This window comes from Nelusetta ayraudi, unplaced genomic scaffold (assembly GCF_046127955.1).
Source record: "Nelusetta ayraudi isolate G7.1 ecotype Tasmania unplaced genomic scaffold, CSIRO-AGI_Nayr_v1 ptg000048l, whole genome shotgun sequence".
Taxonomy (NCBI): Eukaryota; Metazoa; Chordata; class Actinopteri; order Tetraodontiformes; family Monacanthidae; genus Nelusetta; species Nelusetta ayraudi.
The window spans coordinates 6,523,464-6,544,676 of NW_027466098.1; the positions used below are offsets into that span (position 1 = coordinate 6,523,464).

Here is a 21,213-nt window from a genome sequence, read left to right on the forward strand (position 1 = left end):
TTCACATACTATTGTCCTCGTCATTGTTGCTGTTGGCTTGAATCACAACTAAAAACACTGACTAATTCCAGTTCGTGGCCACAACAAAATATTTAAATTGATCTATATGTCCTATCTCTTTAAATGCTCTGTTCCAAAGGAAAATTCCAAATATTATGTTTTTATGTTTTGGAATCACGTTATTTTTTTTTATTTTTTTTTTTAATATAGTTTATAACCAAACAAGTGGAAGAGTTAATGCAAAAAAAAAAAATGTTATCATCAAAGAATGTTACTCTTTAAATTGACTCTTCAAGTATATCTGAGCGCACAGCAGAGCTGCGAGTCGACTACGACAACGCAATTTATTTTCATTTTATTTATTTTCTTCACACTGGCGCTGAATCAAACAAACAACAAACTGCATCAGTGCGCGGCGCAGCATTCTCTGACGAGCCACTACTTTCTTATTCTGATAGTTCACTTGCATCTCTCTCCTCCTCCTGCAAGTATTGTGTGATATTGCCTCATGCACTTGAAAGGCCTACGACTGCTAGGAGAGATACCAAGAGATTTCACATACACACACGCCAGCGCACGCTCGCTCGCTCACACGCGCAACACACATACACGCAAGTGCGCGCACCCTGCGCGAGCTGGGAGATGAGATAGGCAACTTATGTTGTCTGTTGACTGCCGGAGCTTGATATGGACTCCAGTCGGCCTCAGGGGAGGAGAGGGGGGAGGGGGCGAACATAATGCAGGGACAAAACACTGCGGCGGTGGGAAAAGAGGTGGCGTGAAAAGTGCGTTTTGGTGTTTCTCTAATCAGATGAACACGTTGTGTGACAGCTGTCTCACTCCCGGGTCTTCAATCTGAGGCTGAGATGCTGCAACCTGATGAGGTGTCAATCAAAGCCTTGGCTGGTGTGTCCAGCAGGGAATGCGCAAATTTCATTTTCGGACTCTTTACTGCAATGCCCCCCGATAAAAATGTGTGTATGTGTATTTTATATATACATATATATATACACATACACACATACACACACACACACACACATATATGTATATATATATATATATATATATATATATATATATATATATATATATATATATATATATATATATACCGTCGATTTTTCTCTCGTACATGTACTGATCCATCCATTTTATATTTATGCATGTATATATATATATATATATATATATATATATATATATATATGTACATATATATATATATATATATATATATATATATATACATATATATATATAAATGTACATATACATATATGTATGTATACATATATATGTATACACACACATGTATTTATATACATATATACAAACACACACACACATATATATATATATACATATATATACATATACACACACACACACATATATATATACATATACACATATGTACATATATTTAAAAAATGAAAAGCCGGACTAGAAGCTGCACTCCTGGTCATGGTGCACAATAGATAGGAGGGGTTTTCTGCTCTTATTCCGTGTCTCTACCTCTAAATCCCACCTTCTTTGTAGTCCGTGAGCGCTGCTGCAGATGCCGTCGTCGGGAGTCTTGGCTGGGCTGCGCGTGAATGGCCGCGAAGTGAGAAGCACAATGATGGAGCGCATGCACGCGGTGAAGAACAGTCGAAAGGCAAGAGAGCAGTGATTCTACAGAACTGGGTTTTTATTTGGCTGCAATTTTACCTGATGCATCATCATTTCCTGACATTGACATTTGATTGGAAGAAGGACCTGAATTTCAGATACATCAACTTGATCAATTTGAAAAAAAAACAAACAAACAAACAAAAACAAACAATATATTTTTTCCACTGTCACGTCGACAGGTGATTGCTCAGTCGCAAAGAATACAGCCGATAGGAGTGAAAGCAAAGAAGCCAGTGAGCTTTTTTTTTTTCTTTTTTCTTTTTTTTTTTTTTTAAATCATTTTTGTGATTGTTAAGAGCAGAGGAAACCAAAAAAAAACCTGAGCATGAATCACACTGGCTGGGCGGGGCGGGGCTATGTGGGCGGAGGGGCGGGGAAATAACTTAGGGAGAGGTTCGCCAGCTGATGAGAAGAATGAAGTCAACTCAGTTAAACTGACGAGGTGGAGGTCTTAAAGCCATGCAGTTAACAGAATATTGCCTTCAAGGAACACTCGCACATGCTTTTTTTTCCAAAATCAAACATGCATTGGGTAATTCAGAAGAGGGTAAAGAGGTGTGTATACTCAAACAATTCAGCAATACAAATCTTCTAAATGTGTCTGATAAGGGTTATTCGGAGAGCATGTAACAACACTTTTTTTTTTTCAAACCAATCCCTTTATTCAGTCGGACTGTGGTCAGCCAAAAAAAAAAAAGAGAGATAAATGAACATCGCTATGTAAGAGCGAAAAAATATATATATAAAACAAAAAAATATATATTCAATGTGGATCTGCTTCGATGCTGCCGATGTGTGTGTGTGTGTGTGTGTGTGTGTGTGTGTGTGTGTGTGTGTGTGTGCGCACGCGTGCTTGTGTGTTTGTGTGTGTCACAAAAAAACCACAAGCAAAAAAAATAATGAAAAAAAATCGATCGGTGCCAATGAATCTGAAGAGCGTTGTTTTGTTTTTTTTGTCTTATTTTTTTTTTTTTGTCGACGGTCCATTGTCGCGATCGCAAAACTCAAAAGTTGTCACAAGGCTGTGCGTGCAGTTCAGTTCACAGTGGTCACGGACAAGTTCAGCATCTCCTCGGGAAGCCACCTCGCTAAGGCTTGTTGTAGTTTAAATCACACACACGTACCGGGAACCTTCTTCTCCTTTTCTCTGGTAGGAAAGTTGTGTGTCTGTGTGGGTGTGTGTGTCTTCGTCTATCCTCTTCAAACAACTATATAATGTGTGTGTATATATATATGTATATTTTTATATATATATATATATATATCTTTTTAATTTTTTTTTTAGAAAAGAACTACCAAAATCATGCAAACTACCATTTCATTGTTGTGAGACAAAAAAAAACCTCTCTCTCTCTCTCTCTCTCTCTCTCTCTCTCTCTCTCTCTCTCTCTGTCCTTCATGGTGTTTCTCCTTCAGTGCTGGTCGGGGGTCGCGGTGAGGTTGGGGGTATGGGGGGGGGGGGGGGGCGTCTTTAGGCACTGCCATCCTGCTTGAGCCGCTGACTGCGAGCCTTGTAGACCTCGATCAGCAGATCTTTGACGTACTGGATTTCGCGCTCCACCGACTCGGCCTTGTCGCGCAGCTCGCGGTTCTGCCCCTCCAGGCCGTGCAGCTCCTCCTCCAGAGAGTCCAGCTCCGCCCTCTTACGCAGCCTATACCTGCGGGGGAGGGGGGGGGGGAGAGAATGCCTGTGGTTGGTCTGACAGGTTGTTGGGTTTTGTTTTGTTTTTTTTGTTCTTTTTTTGCTGCCTCTGCATCTTTGCCGATGACACATGGAAGTGTTACCCCCACCCCGCCCCTTCCCCCTCCTCCTCCTCCTCCTCCAAAAAACAAAAAACAACAAACCCAACTCAGTTCTGACGCCCCTCCCTCACTCCACCCGGGCGCGACGTGGGTAAGCTCACCTGTGGCGGCCGTCCGTTCTCAATCTCTAAGCAACTTTTCTCTTGTCTTGTTTTTTTGCGCGGGTGACGTAAAGCACAGACCGGAGCAGACTTATAGAATGGAAGGGGCGAGGTGGGGCCGAATGTTTGGCAGACACTGAGGGACTTTCCGCGGTCCTCCTACACACACTCTGCGGGACAGTGGGAGTCACTGCCGCTGTCCGCTTCATGCAACGCTTCCACCGTGCCACGGCTGTTAGAAACCAGCACCGTGCGCATGGGCCGGTGGCGTATCGCGGGGTATATACGAAGCACACCCACTTGTTTTTCAGTCAGCATTGCGTATTGCGCATTTATAAGTGAAGTCCATACCCGCTTCGCAATCCCCTCCGATGCGTAAAACAAGGGCATGGATTAAGAATATGGCCAATTCTTCAGGGACCATTACACCACTGCATATGAGGGGTCGAGTCAATTTGAGCATAACAGGTCCAAAACAATGGGCTGCAGCGGTAGGTCAAAGTAAAAGTGCCATCCCTCGCGGGGGTTGGACCACCATTTGCCAAATACTTCTGCTCCCTGTTTAGCGAGTTGTAAGCATGCCGAGAGAAACTAAACACAAGACAGAGGGTGCAGGAAAGGTCTTACCTGTGAGCAGCAGTTTTGTTCTGGTCTCTCTTCTTCTGCTTCCTCTCGCCGGTGTTGGCCTCCAGGGGAGCGCCGGCCATGGCCAGGGCGGGCTTCAGGGAGCAGTGCTCGTCCTTTAGCCTCTGGGTGGGCCGGTGGATGGGCCCGCCCAGCAGCGTGCCCTCGCCCTCCCCTCTGGAGAGACATTCGTAGCTTTGGTCTGCAAGGCATTCTGGATAGAGGTAGTGGCCGTGTTGGGGCTCGACAGCCTGCGCTTGCGCCGGCTGATCTAGGTCACCTATAAAGCTGTGGTACGGCTCGGCGCCGGCCATGGTCTGGTGGAAGTAGCCGTCGGCGGCCATCATCGTCTCTTGGGGGACGCCCCCCGAAAGTCCCCCGTCCTTGCCGCAGTGCAGGACCTCCAGCCCCGTGCTGTCGTAACTTACGTTGACCTTCACGTTGTGCATCAGCTGTCCATCGCGCTTGTGGTGGCTCTCGTACGAGCCGCCCAGGCAGAAGCCCCGGGCGATCTCCTCGCTGCAAAACATCCCCTCCGAGAAGCAGTAGCTCTCCTCTTCCTTCAACGACAACGCACATTCTCTGACCTTCTTCACCGTGCCTAGGCTGTTCTTGCTCACCGTCTTCAGGGTGGAGTAGTGGTTGACCGACAACTCCGCGCTCCCCGAGTAACTTCCCCGGGAGCCCCACGTGTCCAGTCCGACTTCCTCGCCGACTTTCACCGCCTCGCTGATGATCCGTCGCCCGTTGTTGTGGTGGTGGTACCGGTGGTGGTAGTTGTACGGGGCGGGTCGTGCAATTTTGGTTCTGCTGATGGGACCGCTACAGAAGCTGGCCAGGTCCAGTTCCCCTGTTGCCAAGGTAACAACCACAGGGCTGGTTTCTGATTGGCTGGTCCCATAGGAGCCATAGGGTAACTGATAATAAGACTGGGAGCCCATGGCTTGAGCGCCCTTGTCACATTTTGAGGATTTCTCCAACTTGTTGGTGGTGGCCGTGGACTCGGAGCGGAAGTAGTCCTCCAGCTGAGCCAGCTCCTCCTGCAGTAGAGAGGTCATGACCTCGAGATCCGAGGGCACCTTGACATCTTGTTCTAACGGCGAGGGTGGAAGGGATGAGCTGGGAGAAGACTCGGTCGTCGACACAAACGAAGACAAATCAACTTTCTCAGTCATCCAATCTGAGTGACCATCACCTAGGAAAATGGAGAATAAAGTGAAATCAGTGAAGCAATCCATTATTTGTAATCATCGCTTTTCATAAAATCGGCAAAAATTTAACAAAATAAAAAAAAACTGAAATAAATGTCTTAAATCAGACAAAGCAAAAAAAAAAGAAAAATCAGGAATAAAAATAAGGCAACAAAATGTTTTAAAAAAACAAACGATAGGTCCGACAAATCCAAGTGAACGACTAACCGATCATCTGAAAATGATTGAACAGCATCGTCTGCATTCGATAAATATCCACTTAGCTGTACTCACTGTACGACATTAGCCCCGTGCTGCACTGCGGCTCCAACCTCAGGATGTGGAAAAATAAAAAAGCGTCTTGGCCAAACTCACCAATTAAGTGCTGCCTCTCCACTGGCTCCGCCCCCGACCCCGGCCGTGATTGGCTACGGCTAGCCAGTCGGAGAGTGGGATCGCAGAGCTCGGATGTGGAAATGGGAGGATTTTTCCTGCGAAGGATCGATGCCGCCATTGTGTCGTCTACCTCGGCTGAATTGTTCAAAAGCAAAAACCATACGCTGGTTGTTTGAAAGAGTTGTGGAACCACCTGAAGACCTGAAAAGCCAAGTAAAAAATACATGAATTAGGAAAAAATTTCATTTTGTAATTGGATTTCTAACGCAATTTATAAAAGCACAAAATGTCTTCCAAAAATAAAAAAAACACACAATTCTTTAAATATTATCAATGGAAAATATATTGTAAAGACAATCAAACAATTAACAATATCACATTAAAAAGACATTTAAAACATTTAACTATTTTTTTTTACATTCCACCTAATTAAACCAAATGACACATCAGTTCTTTATTTTTCAACACATCTGACCATCCACCAACTATTTACAGCCAGAAAATAAATAAAACACAAAAATTTAACACTTTAACACTTTAAAAACTAACAAAAAAAAAAGTTGGAAAAACATGGAGCACAACACAAAGCTTTCTTTTTCTTAAAAAAAAAAAAAAAAAATCTGATAAAATAAAAAACACACTTCAACGTACACAGTTCAAAGTTAATTCCCGACGCATCAAGTTGCAAAACTTTACACAAAACAGATAGCAAAAATAAATTCGTTATTCTGGTCGCACTAAGAAGTTTGACTTTTTCTCCGCTCTCTTTCTCTCTTTAACTTCCAAATCGCAATAAAGTCAAAAAACTGTCCGGGGAACAGGAGGAGAGCTGACGCCCTGATCCCCAGTCGGGTCAGTGTGGACAGTGACAGCTGTCAACCCGCGTCAGCTGAGGAGCAGCCACCATTCTCCCAACTTGGCTCGCTAGCAGCAGTTACTCACCCCATAGTTTCTGAGTAGTCGCGTTAAAAAGTGCGTTGCGGGAGCAAAGCACGCGGAGGCTTTCTGTCGAGGCGGATGACGGTCACAGTTTAAAAAGCCATGTTGTTGTTTTTTCCTCCCCCACTCTTTTTTTTTTTTGTACACGTCTGGGACTCCTCGCGAAGCGCTATTTCGACGCAGACACTTGCGGACAGAAAGTTTTTAAATCCGCTACTTCTCCAACTCCTAATGCCCGGACCGGATCACGGCGCGCCGAATCAATGCGCAGTTTGCAGAGTTGAGCCGGCCGTTACGTCATCAACCCGGGGACTTTCCTAGCACCCAGAGACCCTCTGTAGTTGCACAGTTGATAATAAATAAACTCCGAGGTTTGCTTGTGCTTTGATTCGTCTCCATTATTCGCGTCTGAAAAAGAAAAACAAGATGAAGAGAAACCAATACAAGCATATATTTATATGTGTTATACAGATATATTTATATGTCTTATATAGATATAAAGCAGAAAAAAAAACATTTATGACAATTATTTAATGGCATTAAATAACTTTTCGCCACTTTTAATCATTTACGACGTGTTTGGATGCCGTAAACGTCAAATGAACAACCTCAAAACTACATATCATTTGAAAGTAGAGGGGGGGACATGCTTACCTGCGGATGTCTCGCGTGTCAACCCGTGCAACATCCCCGTAATATAAATCTAACGCGTTAGCGGGAAAATGTTGTCTTTTAATACACTTTGTAACTAAAGGCACAGCCGGGGAAAATGAAAGGACGGCACAGACGGCTCTACTTTACGTCGAGCCGGAGCGGAAGGACATCGTGTTGCAGTTGGAAGGTGTAACTTTAGTTGCAGCCCTGTTGCATCAGATCCGCAGGGGATTCGCTGAACGGTGGAACAATGTGGCCACACCATTGGTTTATCTCATAGGCTGTAAAAAAAAATATATATATATATATATATATATCGAGAAGAACTTTTTTCTATTGGCCTGTGATCATTCTTACACTGATTGGTAATCATTACACATTAACACCACCCTGGGACTGGAGCACTTGTAAGCAGTGAAGTGGTGAGAGGTCAGGATCAGCCTGACCGAGAGCAACTTCAAACTCATTTCATTTCAACATCATTTTGTGATTACCGCTTGTTTAAGACCTCATCCACCACATGAGATAGAATTAAATTAAGCGTTATTGTCACTAGAAGCAAATAAGATTCATAAAACCCACATGTTGTCACTTAATAAAACTCTTTACTGCCTCCTTAAGTTTAAAACATGGTCTCGTAAAAGACTAAAAATAAAATTTTATTGAAATCGTACCTGGGAAATTCACTCTACAAGCTCAGAAAGTGACTGGATTGCACCTCTTAGTCTCTTTTTTTTTTAGTGCAATCAATAACAATTGGTGTAACAAATGAATATTGTAGAGTCTTTGTTCAAAAGACAGCTTTTACCCATCATAAGATGCATGTTACAGCACATTGCCACACATCAAGTGTTAGAGGCGGAATAAATTGTTGTGAGGACAATAACAACATATATGCAATTCTTCATAGCGGATATAAATACTATTGCACAATGAATGCCTTTTTCAGACAAATAGCACGAGACTATCACTTGTTTGAGGTGAAAAGGGAGTTTGTAAAAATGAGATATGTTATTTGACTGAGGAGCTGCAATGAGCAGAACTGATGTGACCTGCTGAATGTCTTCGTCAGCATTTAAAAAATATATATATGTAATAGATGCGTCTTGTTTTAGCCATTTCTAGATTTCCCAGCATGCTTTGCATCTAAATGCACACACAAACACACGAAAACTTGCATTCAGACGGCATTAAAAAGAAACATTTAAATAGTCCACTCACACACTATAATTTTCGAGAGTGGTATTCAGTGGATCTTATAAATCCTGTAAGTTAACAACATCAAATTCTGTTGCACCATCTTCTGCTGTCTGTCGTCACCGGCTTTTTTGACTCTGCTAAATATCAGTATGATTGATCTCCTTTCATATCGCAGCAAACTTGATAGTCGCTTGGCACTCCGGGTGATTGATCTCGTTTGTTTTGTCAGGGAAAGGTGAAAAACACGCTCAGTCAGCAGTCGTCTGACACCTCTTTTAATCTCCTTTCCCTTCAATAAAAGAAGCAGAAAGCATCTATCTGACTTAGCGTGAGAGAGCTCTGAGCGAGAGGCCGCAAGAAGAAGAAAAAAATCAGCGACCATAGAGAAGCTGAACTGTGACGTCTCTCCGACGGCACCGACCAAAGTACCTTTAACAACAGCAGCGGATTCCCTGAGATTTGGTCGGAGTCGGACGAGCCCACATTTTCAGTATCCTTCCCTTATCGTCTTCAGAGGGATGTAACTGGTCTGAAGCGTATGTAATCCCACACACACGCGCGCACACACACACACACACACACACACACACACACACACACACATGCACATGCAATCAGAATTTGAATCTGTACATCTATTAGCAACCCTGTCTCACGCTGGGTTACCATATCAATATCCTCTTATCTTGCCAGCAGTGTTTTCGATCTAAATGATGTGGCATGTATGATATAACCAGCGCTGAAATATGACAAAAAGATGTGTTGACTCCTGATGATGTTAGTCATAACAGTGTCATTGACAGAAGCGCTTACCTGCTGTGCCAAACTCTGCAGCACACCCTGGTGAATTGAAAGGACGCAGATGATAAAATCAGACAGCAGGAATAAAAAAAAAAATGTTAAAGGCAACTGATGAATCTTTATAAAAAAAACAAAAAAAAAAAACAAATGTAATTCACATTGGCAATAACTCTCATGAAGGCAGTGTGAAAAATGTTCATATTTTTAAAGCTTGCATTGTCTACATGTTTAATCCTGGCATGACTTCTTATCGAGGTGTGTTATATTAATTATCTTGTTAAGTGTGCCAGATGTGTTTTTTTCGGCACAGATGGAGCATGGTTCGAGCTGCATGATCTGTGCTTATCAGCTTGTTAGCTACTCTGTAGCAGCAACAGCTGGCCAGCTCTGTCAAGTCTAAGTGTTTCACAATCTTTTAAATCACCTACTAATTAAATTCAGCTTTGAAAAATGTCGATCACCAGATACCATCGGCTCCCTTCTTTAATCACAATAATGTAATTTCTGTTGCTGTACCCGGTTTTTAAATCAAAATCTCTCAGCATCTCCTTTCAGTGTTGGTGAGATGGTTAATTTGCCAGGTGATGCTGAAGCTGGACCTGGCGTTTTCCTGTTTTAACTCGTGATCTCGTGATGTGAGAACAAGGATGTCAAATTTAACCGCCTCGTTTTCTCTCTCATGCCGGAATGACTGGGGCCTTTAGCAGTTGGCTATTTCAGGAATGCAAATGTTTCATTGCTTGCTGTTTACTGCTTTTTATTTTTATTGAATTGAAAAGCATTCATGACACACTCACACGCATGTTGACACTCACCTATTTAATTAAACCCCAATTGTTCTGAGAGGGAGCTCATGAACCTCATTATCCAAACGGTCATAATGAAACTAATTGTGTTATTTGTCATTCCTCCTGCTGCTGCCATCTCCCAGGCAGCTAGACGGGCGATTTAGAGGCCTAGTCTGGAGTTTGTTGGCCGCGGCAGCAGGTGGACCTAAGAGTTCAGACACCACAGTGAAGCAGTTTGTGGTCGAATATGCATTTAGTTCTGGGCCTCCGCAGTCAGTTTTTAAAGAATCAATGAGCAGCCGTGTCGGCTTCTGTCTATTTTTTTTTCCCCCACACAATTATCTCATGATCAGAAAAATAATCATCTCATTATTACAGGATAACAGTAAGTCACATCATATTAACCGTGTCAGTTTATATATTGTAACAGGATAACATGGGCGTTTCCCCTCCGTGATCTCAGTTCATTTTTAAATTAACAAGATCCATCCGCTTTTCTTTCTTTCTTTTTTTTTTTATCAGAAATCTGCTCCAGCCCGTACTGTATATCACTCTCGACACATTCATGTCACCATAAACATCACATAATAGAGTTTTCTTTTGATCAAAGTAGTACGGAAATTCCATCTTATCCTGACGGGATGACATGTCGTTATCTCCGAGATGATGGAATGAAAAGAGCAACGGCAGCGACCGCGGCCTCCCTCTCGTCTAATGGGCATTTTTATTATATACAAGGTGAAATATTTAAGAAAACAACAAATTCAGTTTTTTTTTTCTCTTATGACATTTTGCCTCCACGAGTTTGAACCGACTTCATCAGACGAGATAAAGATGAACGCATCCTCCAGCGCTAACAATGTGATTAAGTCCAAGCTGAGGCTGAGATGCCTCAAGTAAATTGCTTCCGTCGTTCCCACTCAGGCTTTTGTGCGGTGGTTTCGTTTAACAATCTGTCTTTGTCTTTAGGCCTCAATACGCGACTTGCAAAAGCCTTGAGCCCAAAGTGAATTAAAAGTGAACTGAAGGTCTTCACCCGAGCGTCAGAACCAGAAACCTGCGCCGCTCTGATTGTCGCGGCGTTGTACCTGTTCAAACAGCACCGCGATTATCAAGCAGAGATCAATAAATCACGAGGTTTATCGTGTCGCGGAGACACAACAGATGTGACTGCGGAGGCTGGAGATGTCGACGACAGGGAGGTTTATTCGCACGCAAACGCAAAAGGGCTTCAGTCAGATCGGTGTTTCCCAACTGGTGAGTCGCGACCCAAGAGTGGATCGCGGGAGCTGTTTTGATTGGGTGGCAGCTTCGTGGGCAGTTTCCCTTTTTTTTCAAGAAAGGGATTTTTAAAAATATAAAAGAAAATGTTGGGCATTTATTTTGGAGGTCACATAATTCAATTCATTCATATGATGACTATGAGTGGATGAAGGCATTTTGTATTGTTGCAATATTTTTCTATTTTAGTGGAATATGATCGGGTCGTGACTTCACAATAAGGAACAAATGTGGCTGCTGAGACTCCAGCAGTGAAGCGCCACCGATTTAGACGAACCTAAACCAAGTGAGACAGTGTGTGTGTGTGTGTGTGTGTGCGTGTGTGCGTGTGTGTGTGTGTGTATGTGTGTGTGAGACTGAGCGTGTCGCCGTCTGGCACTCTGGCTGACACCCAGCTTGTACCACTTTCCCCTCATTAGTAAAACCAGTGCAGCTCCGTGGCTGAAGCTCCTCTGCCTATCCTCTGCCTCGCCGGCGAACCGGCAGCCGATTGAAGCAGCCGCATCTTCCTGTTGCCATAGTAAGAGGCAACGGCGGCTCAACCCCTTCTAAAAACACACACACACACACACACACACACACACACACACACACATGACATGTTTTTGGCTGCCCTGTAGCCGTGGGTTTTTGCGCGGCCTCCCCCTCACTACTCAGAGACGCCCATTGTTTACAGTGTTTGTCTAGCTTCTTTTTTTTTTTTCTTTTGCAGACAGTGCAAGTTTTTTTTTTTTTTTTTTTTAAATCATGCATGATGCACCTCTTTAGTCGCGCATGAATTTGTAATCATCGTAGGTGGCGGAGATCAGGAGAGGCGGCGGCGGTGCGTGCAACAACCTTGCAAGACTCGAAAACACAAATAGTTTTGTGCCTCAACTGAATCCCCGATGTTGTTATTTTATTAAGGAGTTCTTTTTTTTTTTCAGTTGAAATTAATTTCCACAAATAAAAAAAAAAAATAGAACCACATACTGAACTCTTGCACCTGATTCTGTTTAGATTGAATTTATTTCACCAGAGATGACCACAGCAACCGTCATTTCACATTTTAAACTGTATATAAAAATTTAAATGCTGTTTCTATAGTAAAAAAAAAAAAAAAAAAAAATAATCTACAATATTGACGGCAAGCACATATTTACAGTAGAGTGCCCGGATTTCATTTTTGCCTGCAATCCATAATGTATTCCGTAATTTGCCATCTTTTTTTTTTTTCTGTGGCTGCAGCAAAACGATTGCCTGCTTTTTGTGCAGTATTGCCCTCCGTCTGTCCGTCCGCACTGTACAAACCATAGGAGCGCCTCTCCAGCGGTGCATCGTGGGATGGGAAGAGCCTCCATCAAAGGCACGGGCGGCCGTGCACTCCACTACCATGGCACATTGGCATCAGTTACACCATAATTTCATCACCAGCAGCTCCCTGTGAATCCCGCTTACATTAACTTTTTACAGGGGGATCGGCAAACGCGGAGCCGGGGATGCATGGCGGTGCCAGCAGTTGGACCCATTTAGAATCAGCCCCCCCCCCCACCCACTCCAATTCAATAGTTGCTCCCGACGCGCCGTTATTTGTTGATGAAGTGTCATGTGTGCGCGTGAACAAAACGGGGCGAGGGCTGCGGAGGATCCCGGCCGTTACAGTGGGATTACGCCGGGAGAGAGAGAGGGGCGAGCGGGGATTAAAAAAACAACAGGATGGGGGAGACTTCAAAGTGGCAAAGTGCGCAGGGCCGCGTTTGAATGATGGCTGGCGTATTGTTTTGATAAATGTTCCCCCGAGGAGGACATGCAAAAGGGAGGGTGTCACTCTGCCTCTCATCTTGGTGCGATAGGGGGGCCGGGCACCCAAGGGGACCGCAAAAAAAAAAAAAAAAAAAAACAGAAATTGAAGAAGAAAAAGGGAAAAAACCAAGGCCGTAATCGCGGCGGAGGTGCCGTACGGAACCGGCCGTCTGGTTTGGGCTCGCGCAGCCGCAGAAGGCGCACACAGGAAGTGCAAAAGGCGCCAGTGAATCGATTTGCTTTTAATCGCGGAGCCAAATGAATGCGTCAGCGGCCCTGAGATGTCGGCTGATCACAGGAGGGAGCACGGAGCAGGGAAGAATGTCAAGCTACGGCAATTAGACACGCACACGCACGCGCGCGCGCGCACGCTTCCGTCGCTGCTCTTCTCTGCTCATGCTGTCTGTCACGAGCTCACCGGCGGAATCCGCGTTGGTTCGCATGGAGAAGGAGTTTAATTGATGCCGCACCGTCTCAGCGTTGCGGATGCAAATTGCAGCAGCCACGTGAATAATCATGAATTTATTAACCCCATTGTTTTGGCCATGAACGTCTTTTATAGGCCGCGATGAAGGTTTCATTATGGGGGGGGGGGGGGGGGGGGAAATCCCTTTTTACCGTTCATTTCACACACGTTTGGAGATCTTACGCTCTTGGATGCGTTTAAAAATAGAAAATAGACAGGAACCACCGCGCGGCACATCAAGGGTGATTTTATTGCGTATTTAAATAAATCATCAAATCCGAACCTTCCCACCAAAACGGCCCTCAGTCTCGTACGTTTCCCGCTGTCAAGTCTGTGCGACTGCCGCAAAGTCACCCGCCTGCTTTTTTTTTTTTAACGAGCTTGGGGAGCAGAATTGCGGTTTAAGTTTCAGGTTTTGACGCTGTTTATTGATTTCAAGTCTGTTGCAGGCTGTGAGAGAAAGGAGAGCCTGGCGAGGAAAACAATAGAATGAGTGTTGCCACATGAAATAGAATTTATTTGTGTGTGTGTGTGTGTGTGTGTGTGTGTGTGTGTGTGTGTGTGTGTGTGTGTGTGTGTGCCAGTCTTTTCTGTTTTTTTGTTTTCTTATTTACATCCAGGGAGTGTTGGAACGAAGAGTTATGAATCAGCTGCTGAACACACACGCAGCGACTGCGGTTGGGAGTTGCGAAGGAAATCCCGCTCTGTGTCGGGCGTCACGTCTTCTCAAGGCCATATTTATTTTTCACGCAGCACAAATGTATCATCCCAGTGTTCCAACATTAACATATTTGACGTATTTAGCAGGGTTCAATACGAGGAGACGGAAATGTGAACAGCACAAATTGATTTGTATAGCAAATTTGATTTCTCCCCCGGCACCATTGTCAACAATTTATTACAGCTTGAATGTAAGATAACGGTGGACCTTGTGGACTGTCTGAATGCCAACTAAATCAATTCCAGCAACAAACAACAACCAAAAAAAACCAAAAATTGGCACCTTTTTGATAATAAATGGAGGCCTCAAATTAAAAATTCCAATGCTGACATTTAAAAAAAAACAAAAAAACAACCCCTCTGATGATTGGAACGTAAACATACTCTCTTATGCGGCATATTGAATTAGTTCCATTTTACATGACAGTGTGTTGAGGCCTTGCTACAGTGGGCCAGGGGGCGTGACGGTAAAGCGATGCAGGGTTTCCTCTACGGCAGCAGAGAATCTCAGTTTTTTCTCTCAGCATCTCAGGCGTCGGTGCGCCATCTCCCACACGGCGAGCCAGGGCGGAGCGGAGGAGTTTACCAGTCGGAGAAACCCACATTACTAGATTACTGTTGTCTTTCTCAGGGTGTTCCACCGCGGCGGCGGCGGCGGCGGCGCTGTGGTTGGAGGTTGAGAAGCAGCAACAACCCAGAGCCGTCCCAGCGACTGGGAGCCGGCGCACTCTCATTACGGCAGGCTGTTGGTAATCCGCCGCCTTTGATGTGGGAGCTGAAGGGAGCCGCGTTCTCTGCCGCAGTTCAAACAACGCCGTGCCTGCTGCTCCCTCAGCACCTCCACCAGGGGCCCCCGTGGTGGCTCAGGAGCCACAGTGCGCCGCAGCCTGCCGGAGGGACTGGGGGTGTTTGGGGCGGGGGGGGGGAGTTGGGGGGAGAAGGGCGGGGGGCGGGGGAGGGTCTCTCAGGTGAGACAGAAACACGGAAACCTGAAAGTAGGAAAGTCGCAGAGTCAAAGTCAAACGGAGGTCAAACAGACTCTTTCTTTCCAGGGGGTTGTAGGTCGGGGGGGGTGACCAGACCTCAGACTGCAAAACAATGAGGAAGTTAAAGCGGGAGTGTCTGGTAAGTATAGGTGGTGTTTGTGTGTTTTTCTGTAAAAGGCCCTTGTGTGTCAGGGGGAGCTTTAAAATGACATTGAAGTGGTTTTTATCAGTGAAACACCAGCCTTTTGAAAACAGTGTATGATATGAATGATGGACAGATGGATGGTTAAAAACAGTTCAACCATCTGCTTATCTGTTGCAAATAGTTACAATGCTGTTGATATTGGAACATTTCAACTGCAACAAGATCTCTGGATCCGGTCATTCATAGTCCATCCATCCATTCATCAGTCCATCCATCCATCCATCCATCCATCCATCTATCCATCCATCCATCCATCCATCCATCCATTCATCAGTCCATCCATCCATCCATCCATCCATCCATCCATCTATCCATCCATTCATCCATCCATCCATTCATCAGTCCATCCATCCATCCATCCATCCATCCATTCATCCATCCATCCATCCATCCATTCATCAGTCCATCCATCCATCCAGCCATCCATTCATCAGTCCATCCATCCATCCAATCTGTCCATCCATCTATCCATCCATCGATCAGTCCATCCATCCATCCATTCATCAGTCCATCCATCCATCCAATCGGTCCATCCATCCATTCATCAGTCCATCCATCCATCCATCCATCCATCCATCCATCCATTCATCCATCTATCCATTCATTCATCTGTTTTCTTTCACCTCCTTCTGCCTGGTGGTTGTTGCTTTGGCATCTCGTAGCTCCTTTTATTTATTTATTTATTTATTTATTTATTTATTTAAGAAGGATCCCATTAGTTTTAATCATGTGAAGTCTATTCTTCCTTGGGACCACACGAAATACAGACAAAAGTTATTAAATAACCAAAATCCAAGCACAAACACGATATTTTCTCCTACCACCAGATCTGGATGCACTTTTGAACCATAAATCAGCGATTATTTATAATAACCAAATGACACATGTCCTTCAGGGCGAATTTTACCTCTTGTAAAGGTCTTTGTGTTGCATGTAGTTGTGTGAAAAGTACTCTATTAGAAAACACTTGCATTGATTTGATTGAAACACCGTCAGCTAAGTGTATACACTTTAATCCAGTTTCATTTTTCAACCCCTTTTTTGCTGCTTTGAAAAGTGAGCAGCAGTCATTTATGTAATATTCTGAACACTTAACACGGAATATTGTTTTTTTTTCTGCGGCATTAGACAAGGGGAGGGTATTACTTTGTATATGTTGTGTCTGATGCAGAGTCAGCTGACATGTGAGGCTCAGAATGAGCTAAAAGATCCTCTGGTAGGCTGCCGTGCTTCAGGTGGTTGGGTCTGAACCAGCAACATCTCAGATTTCTAGATTCATTGTCTCGCTGCCAAGAGAGGCGCTGATTAGCTATTTGCCTCAGTGCGCAGTTGAACAGATGTGCCTGTATACACAGGGGCCACTGAGTATTTGTGTGAGTGAGTACTACACGGGTAAGGCCTAACTACATTCTAAGACAAAGGATGAAACATCAGAACCACAGGCAGCCTGATCTATGCACTAAATTATTTTTTCTTTCCTTGCCATTTATTCCACTGGCAAGAGGGAAAGTATGAGAAGAAAGTAATTTATGATTGGCAGCTCAGATCCACTACAGCCTACAGGCCTTGATGAGGATTTTGTGTCAGTTGTAATCCAACATGCTACAGTCTGAGGTCTGCTCCTTGCGACAGCTCTCAACTAAAACCTCTCTGGAGCGCTGCGTCATATTCGCTTGTCATACAGGTCGTTTCTTCGATCTCATCGATCTGAGGGTTTCTTGCTCGCACTGTCTCGCTGCGCGCTGACATACAATGAGGGGGTTACGTTTTTCTCCTCAACCATGTCTGCGTCAGACCCTCTTCTATTCAGGTCGAACAAGTATGACTGTCATTTTACTCAGATCGGGTTTTCACCACAAGGGTGTGCACATGTTTGTTTTTCACATCATCCTGTTTGTTCGTGTGCATTCTGTCGATGGTCTGATAAAATGGTGCGTTTACATTGCTTACACTAAAACTCTCCACTCAAATATTTCTGGTTGTGGTATTTGGAAAAATCAATACCCTTCCCTTTTCAATTATTAAATTCCAAAACACTTTGGACTCGAAGTCTCTGTGTGTGTGTGTGTGTGTGTGTGTGTGTGTGTGTGTGTGTGTGTGTGTGTGTGTGTGTGTGTGTGTGTGCGTGCGTGTGTGTGTGTGTGCACGGTGAGCAAAGTTCTGCTGCTGGCTGAAGTTGTACTTGGTGCAGGTGAAAGAGTCAGTCACACTGGACTCCTCACAGATTCTGGAGAGCTTTTCTAGACGGCCATGCAGTTTCTAAAATCACTGCGTTTACACCACAGAGGCGTCAAAATGCCAGCGCAACCAACTAAACTGCTCAAACAGCTCAATTCAAGCATGTGGACAATGAAAACTGTCCGTTACAATCTTAGAAAACTATTCTTTTTTTTTTTTTTTTTAAATGGTTCATTCTTCAGTAGATGAAGTTGTCTTGTGTAGTCTCAGTCTAAAACATATAAGAAAAGAAAAGAAAATAAAAACTCTTTACTGACTGCAGGGATCAGATTTTATATCCCTGGTTTTACACTTGATTCTGTTCAGGCTCAGAAACTTCTTAGGTGGATGAACACATTCTTTTAAAGGCTCTCCGTGCTACATTTGCTCCAACACATGGGCACAAATGAATAGAAAAGACATAAAGGCATATATTTTTCAAAGGTTCTCATAAATAACAAGCATATATATATATTTACACAAAGGCTGTAACTGTTACAACATTACGTCAATGAGGTTTACTTTTCATACTTGCATTTACATTTGGATGACATAAATTTAAGGCCCTTATTGTGAAACAAAACCTTGACATGAACATCATTTTTCTCTACGTCCACAGTCGGCGTACTGCCTACCTCACTGTTGAACGCCTGATTTCAATTTCAATTTCTTTATTTTTGAAAAGGTACGTCAGTGGACATTTTCTTGCGGAAGTACGTATACTCGAGTTAGCTGAGGGCTAGCTCAGCTGATTAACAACCAGACAGATGTCGCTGACATTGCGAGGACTCTATGTGCCCCTCAACTGTTTAGATCTTCTGTGTGTTTTTGAGCTCTCCCCGCTCATCTATCAGCTTTGAGGGGGAGGCAGTCTGCAGCGTTGTTGTTGTTGTTGTGCGTGCGAATGCACGGGGGAGTCGTCGCACAAAGCGCGGCCCTGCTCGAGCTAAACCGGCAGAGTCCGGGTCTCGGCAGCACCAGGCACCCGAGGGACCCTTGTTGAAACACACCAAAGGAGGAAGTGCTTCAGAAAACCTCAGGAAAGTACACAGACGTGGAAAAAAAAAAAAAAGGACACTAAAGGCAGCCGGTTCTCTGCTATATCCACCACCTGAAGCTCAACATATCCCTGCTCAGGCGCTGAACACACACACACACGGGCACACAACCCTGTAGATTTCACTATACCAATATGGGAATCGCACGGTCCGTCATGGCCTCTCTGGCTCATGTACAGCCGCTCTGTTTGTCCCTGATCTTCAACATTTTGGTAGAAGTGTGGATTCCAATAAAGGCTTGTTAAACAACACATTTCATTCGTCGACTCAAGAGGGGCCTCGCTTGGGCCCAGAGGCGTAAGCTGCTTCTTTGAACATCCAAATCCCCATGCAGCGTCTGACTTCCCTTTGTTATTCGCTGCCGTGTGTGTGTGTGTGTGTGTGTGTGTGTGTGTGCACGCGCACAAGCTCTCTCCTCCTTCGCCGTGTTTCCGCGGCTCTGGAAGGGCTCCGGCGGACTGCGCAGGGGGAGCTTTTAGCTGTAAAAGATCATCTGGTTGAGATCATCAAGCCCCGGTTAATTGAACATTTTTTCATATCTTTGTAGGGGCTGAGGGTGAACATATTGTTTTAATGAAGAATTCATCAGCCGGCGATGGGGAGCCAGATTTAATGAGCCCCTCCCTGGATTTTGGGAGATGAGAGACATGAAACAAACCCAGCCTCATCCCGAACGTCTGCTGCCCCCTCCCGCCTGCCGCTGTGAAAGCACGCGCGTGCACGCACGCGTGCGCTAGCGAGGTGCCTTCTTGAAGCGAGGCGCTGAAGCCTCGCGCGCAGTTTCTCATGCTGTTAATCTGCATTTATGCGTTTGATCTTTCGGGGGATGGAAAAATGCAAACACAGCCGTTCCTGTCTGACCAGGGCGGTGGGTGGAATTGTCCATTAAACAGATGGAGGTCAGACGTATGAACTCACCTTGTTCTTGTTGTGGTTGGGTGTTCCTGAGTTAAGCCGCCTGGCTTGGGATAAGCAGTGGAAGCAGGTAGTTTCCCAGCAGGGCTGGTCGCTAATCACAACTCGGCCATTCACAACCAATCCGATTGAAGGCTAAAGTCTGATAATCCCTCGTTATGTTTCATTACTGGCTGCTAGAGGTGGGAAGCAACAAAGTAAAAAACACTTTGTTACTGTACTTAAGTAGATTTTTCAGTTATCTGTACTTGAGTATTTCATTTTCTGATGACTTTTTACTTTTATTCCCTACATTTGCACACAAATATGTGTACAAGTCTTTCTACTCCTTACATTGCAAAAAAACAACCTTGTTACTTTTGTGTTTAGAAGAGTTTAAAGAGTCTAATTTGGAGCTATTTGAACTCTGCTGTTGTGTTGTTAAATATAAAACCAGGTCATATTATAGAGAGAGATTATTTTGGAGACATGTAAATGTATCGTTAAAAGAAATGTATTGTTTCATTAATTGCAAAAAAAAAAAATCATTTCTACCTTTAACGTTTAAGTACATTTCAGAACCCGTACTTTCTTACTTTTACTCCAGTAAAGCATTCATATCAGTACTTTTATTTTTACTGGAGTATTTTTATTTTTACACAAACATCCATACTTTCACCCAAGCACAGAATGTGAATACTTTTGCTACCTCTGCTGGCAGCAGGCATCATGTTCACCAAATATGTGCAGTATTGAGGCTAGATGAGAATGTCCAACAAATAACAGTTCAAATTGTCAACGCGGATATTTTGAGAAATTTACAACATGAGCGAATGACACATCTAATGAAACCACTGTCATTTCAAATGTGGCTATCAACGTATGAGATTGTGTGTTTCCCCTGTGTTATTTTTTAAACTGTTGTCAGACACGGACCCTCAGCAGGTATCGTCAACGTTTGAAGGTAAACCGCAGAAAGATTTGCCAGTGAGGGAGTCAATATCTTCTAATTCTTGCGCAGGAGGATCAACTGTTGCAACAAGCAGGATGTGTTTTGGACATAAATAATAAGTGCGCAGTCTGTTCTGAGAAGGAAGGGAGGAATCACTGCCTCCTTCGCCCGAGAGAACGCCCTCATTATTTTCCACGGAAGACTTTTCTCCTGTCAGATTGGAGATGAAGTCGCCCGGCCGCTTTTCACGTTCACCCTTGTGTCCAAAGAAGCTAAGACGTGTTTGTTTTGTTGTGTTTGGCTCAGTCACTTCGCTCCGATGGACAAAGACACATCCGTATGCTTGATCTCTTGTGTTCGTGAAAGACAGCCGTCGCCTTTTCTGAGTCGTTTCTCCAGTCCATCCAAAATTGTGCAACTCCTGGCCTTCTGGGATCAGTGATAGCACTCGCGCATCACTTTGTGATCAACATAGTTGT

General features: G+C 44.2%; 2 protein-coding genes across 2 annotated transcripts in view; both read right to left on the minus strand.

The window, feature by feature from the left end:
* LOC142895137 (pleckstrin homology-like domain family B member 1) overlaps window positions 1–21,213 on the minus strand; it is a 363,501-nt gene that overhangs the window by 205,953 nt on the left and 136,335 nt on the right. The gene's annotated exons all lie outside the window — the stretch shown is intronic.
* Window positions 1,676–7,520, minus strand: atf5b (activating transcription factor 5b). The gene is made up of 5 exons (XM_076035928.1): window positions 7,385–7,520; window positions 6,734–7,138; window positions 5,771–5,992; window positions 4,209–5,400; window positions 1,676–3,335 (listed from the first exon to the last, which is right to left on the minus strand). The coding sequence occupies exons 3-5, from the start codon at window positions 5,907–5,909 to the stop codon at window positions 3,149–3,151; spliced, it is 1,518 nt and encodes a 505-aa protein (XP_075892043.1). The 5' UTR covers window positions 5,910–5,992; window positions 6,734–7,138; window positions 7,385–7,520; the 3' UTR covers window positions 1,676–3,148.

Coding starts and splice junctions, on each gene's coding strand:
- atf5b (XM_076035928.1), bottom strand. CDS start 5,909: ATGGCGGCATCGATCCTTCGCAGGAAAAATCCTCCCATTTCCACATCC. Junction 5,401..5,770: donor GGAGAGGCAGCACTTAATTG/GTGAGTTTGGCC, acceptor CCATTTTCCTAG/GTGATGGTCACTCAGATTGG. Junction 3,336..4,208: donor AACAAAACTGCTGCTCACAG/GTAAGACCTTTC, acceptor CCTCCCCCGCAG/GTATAGGCTGCGTAAGAGGG.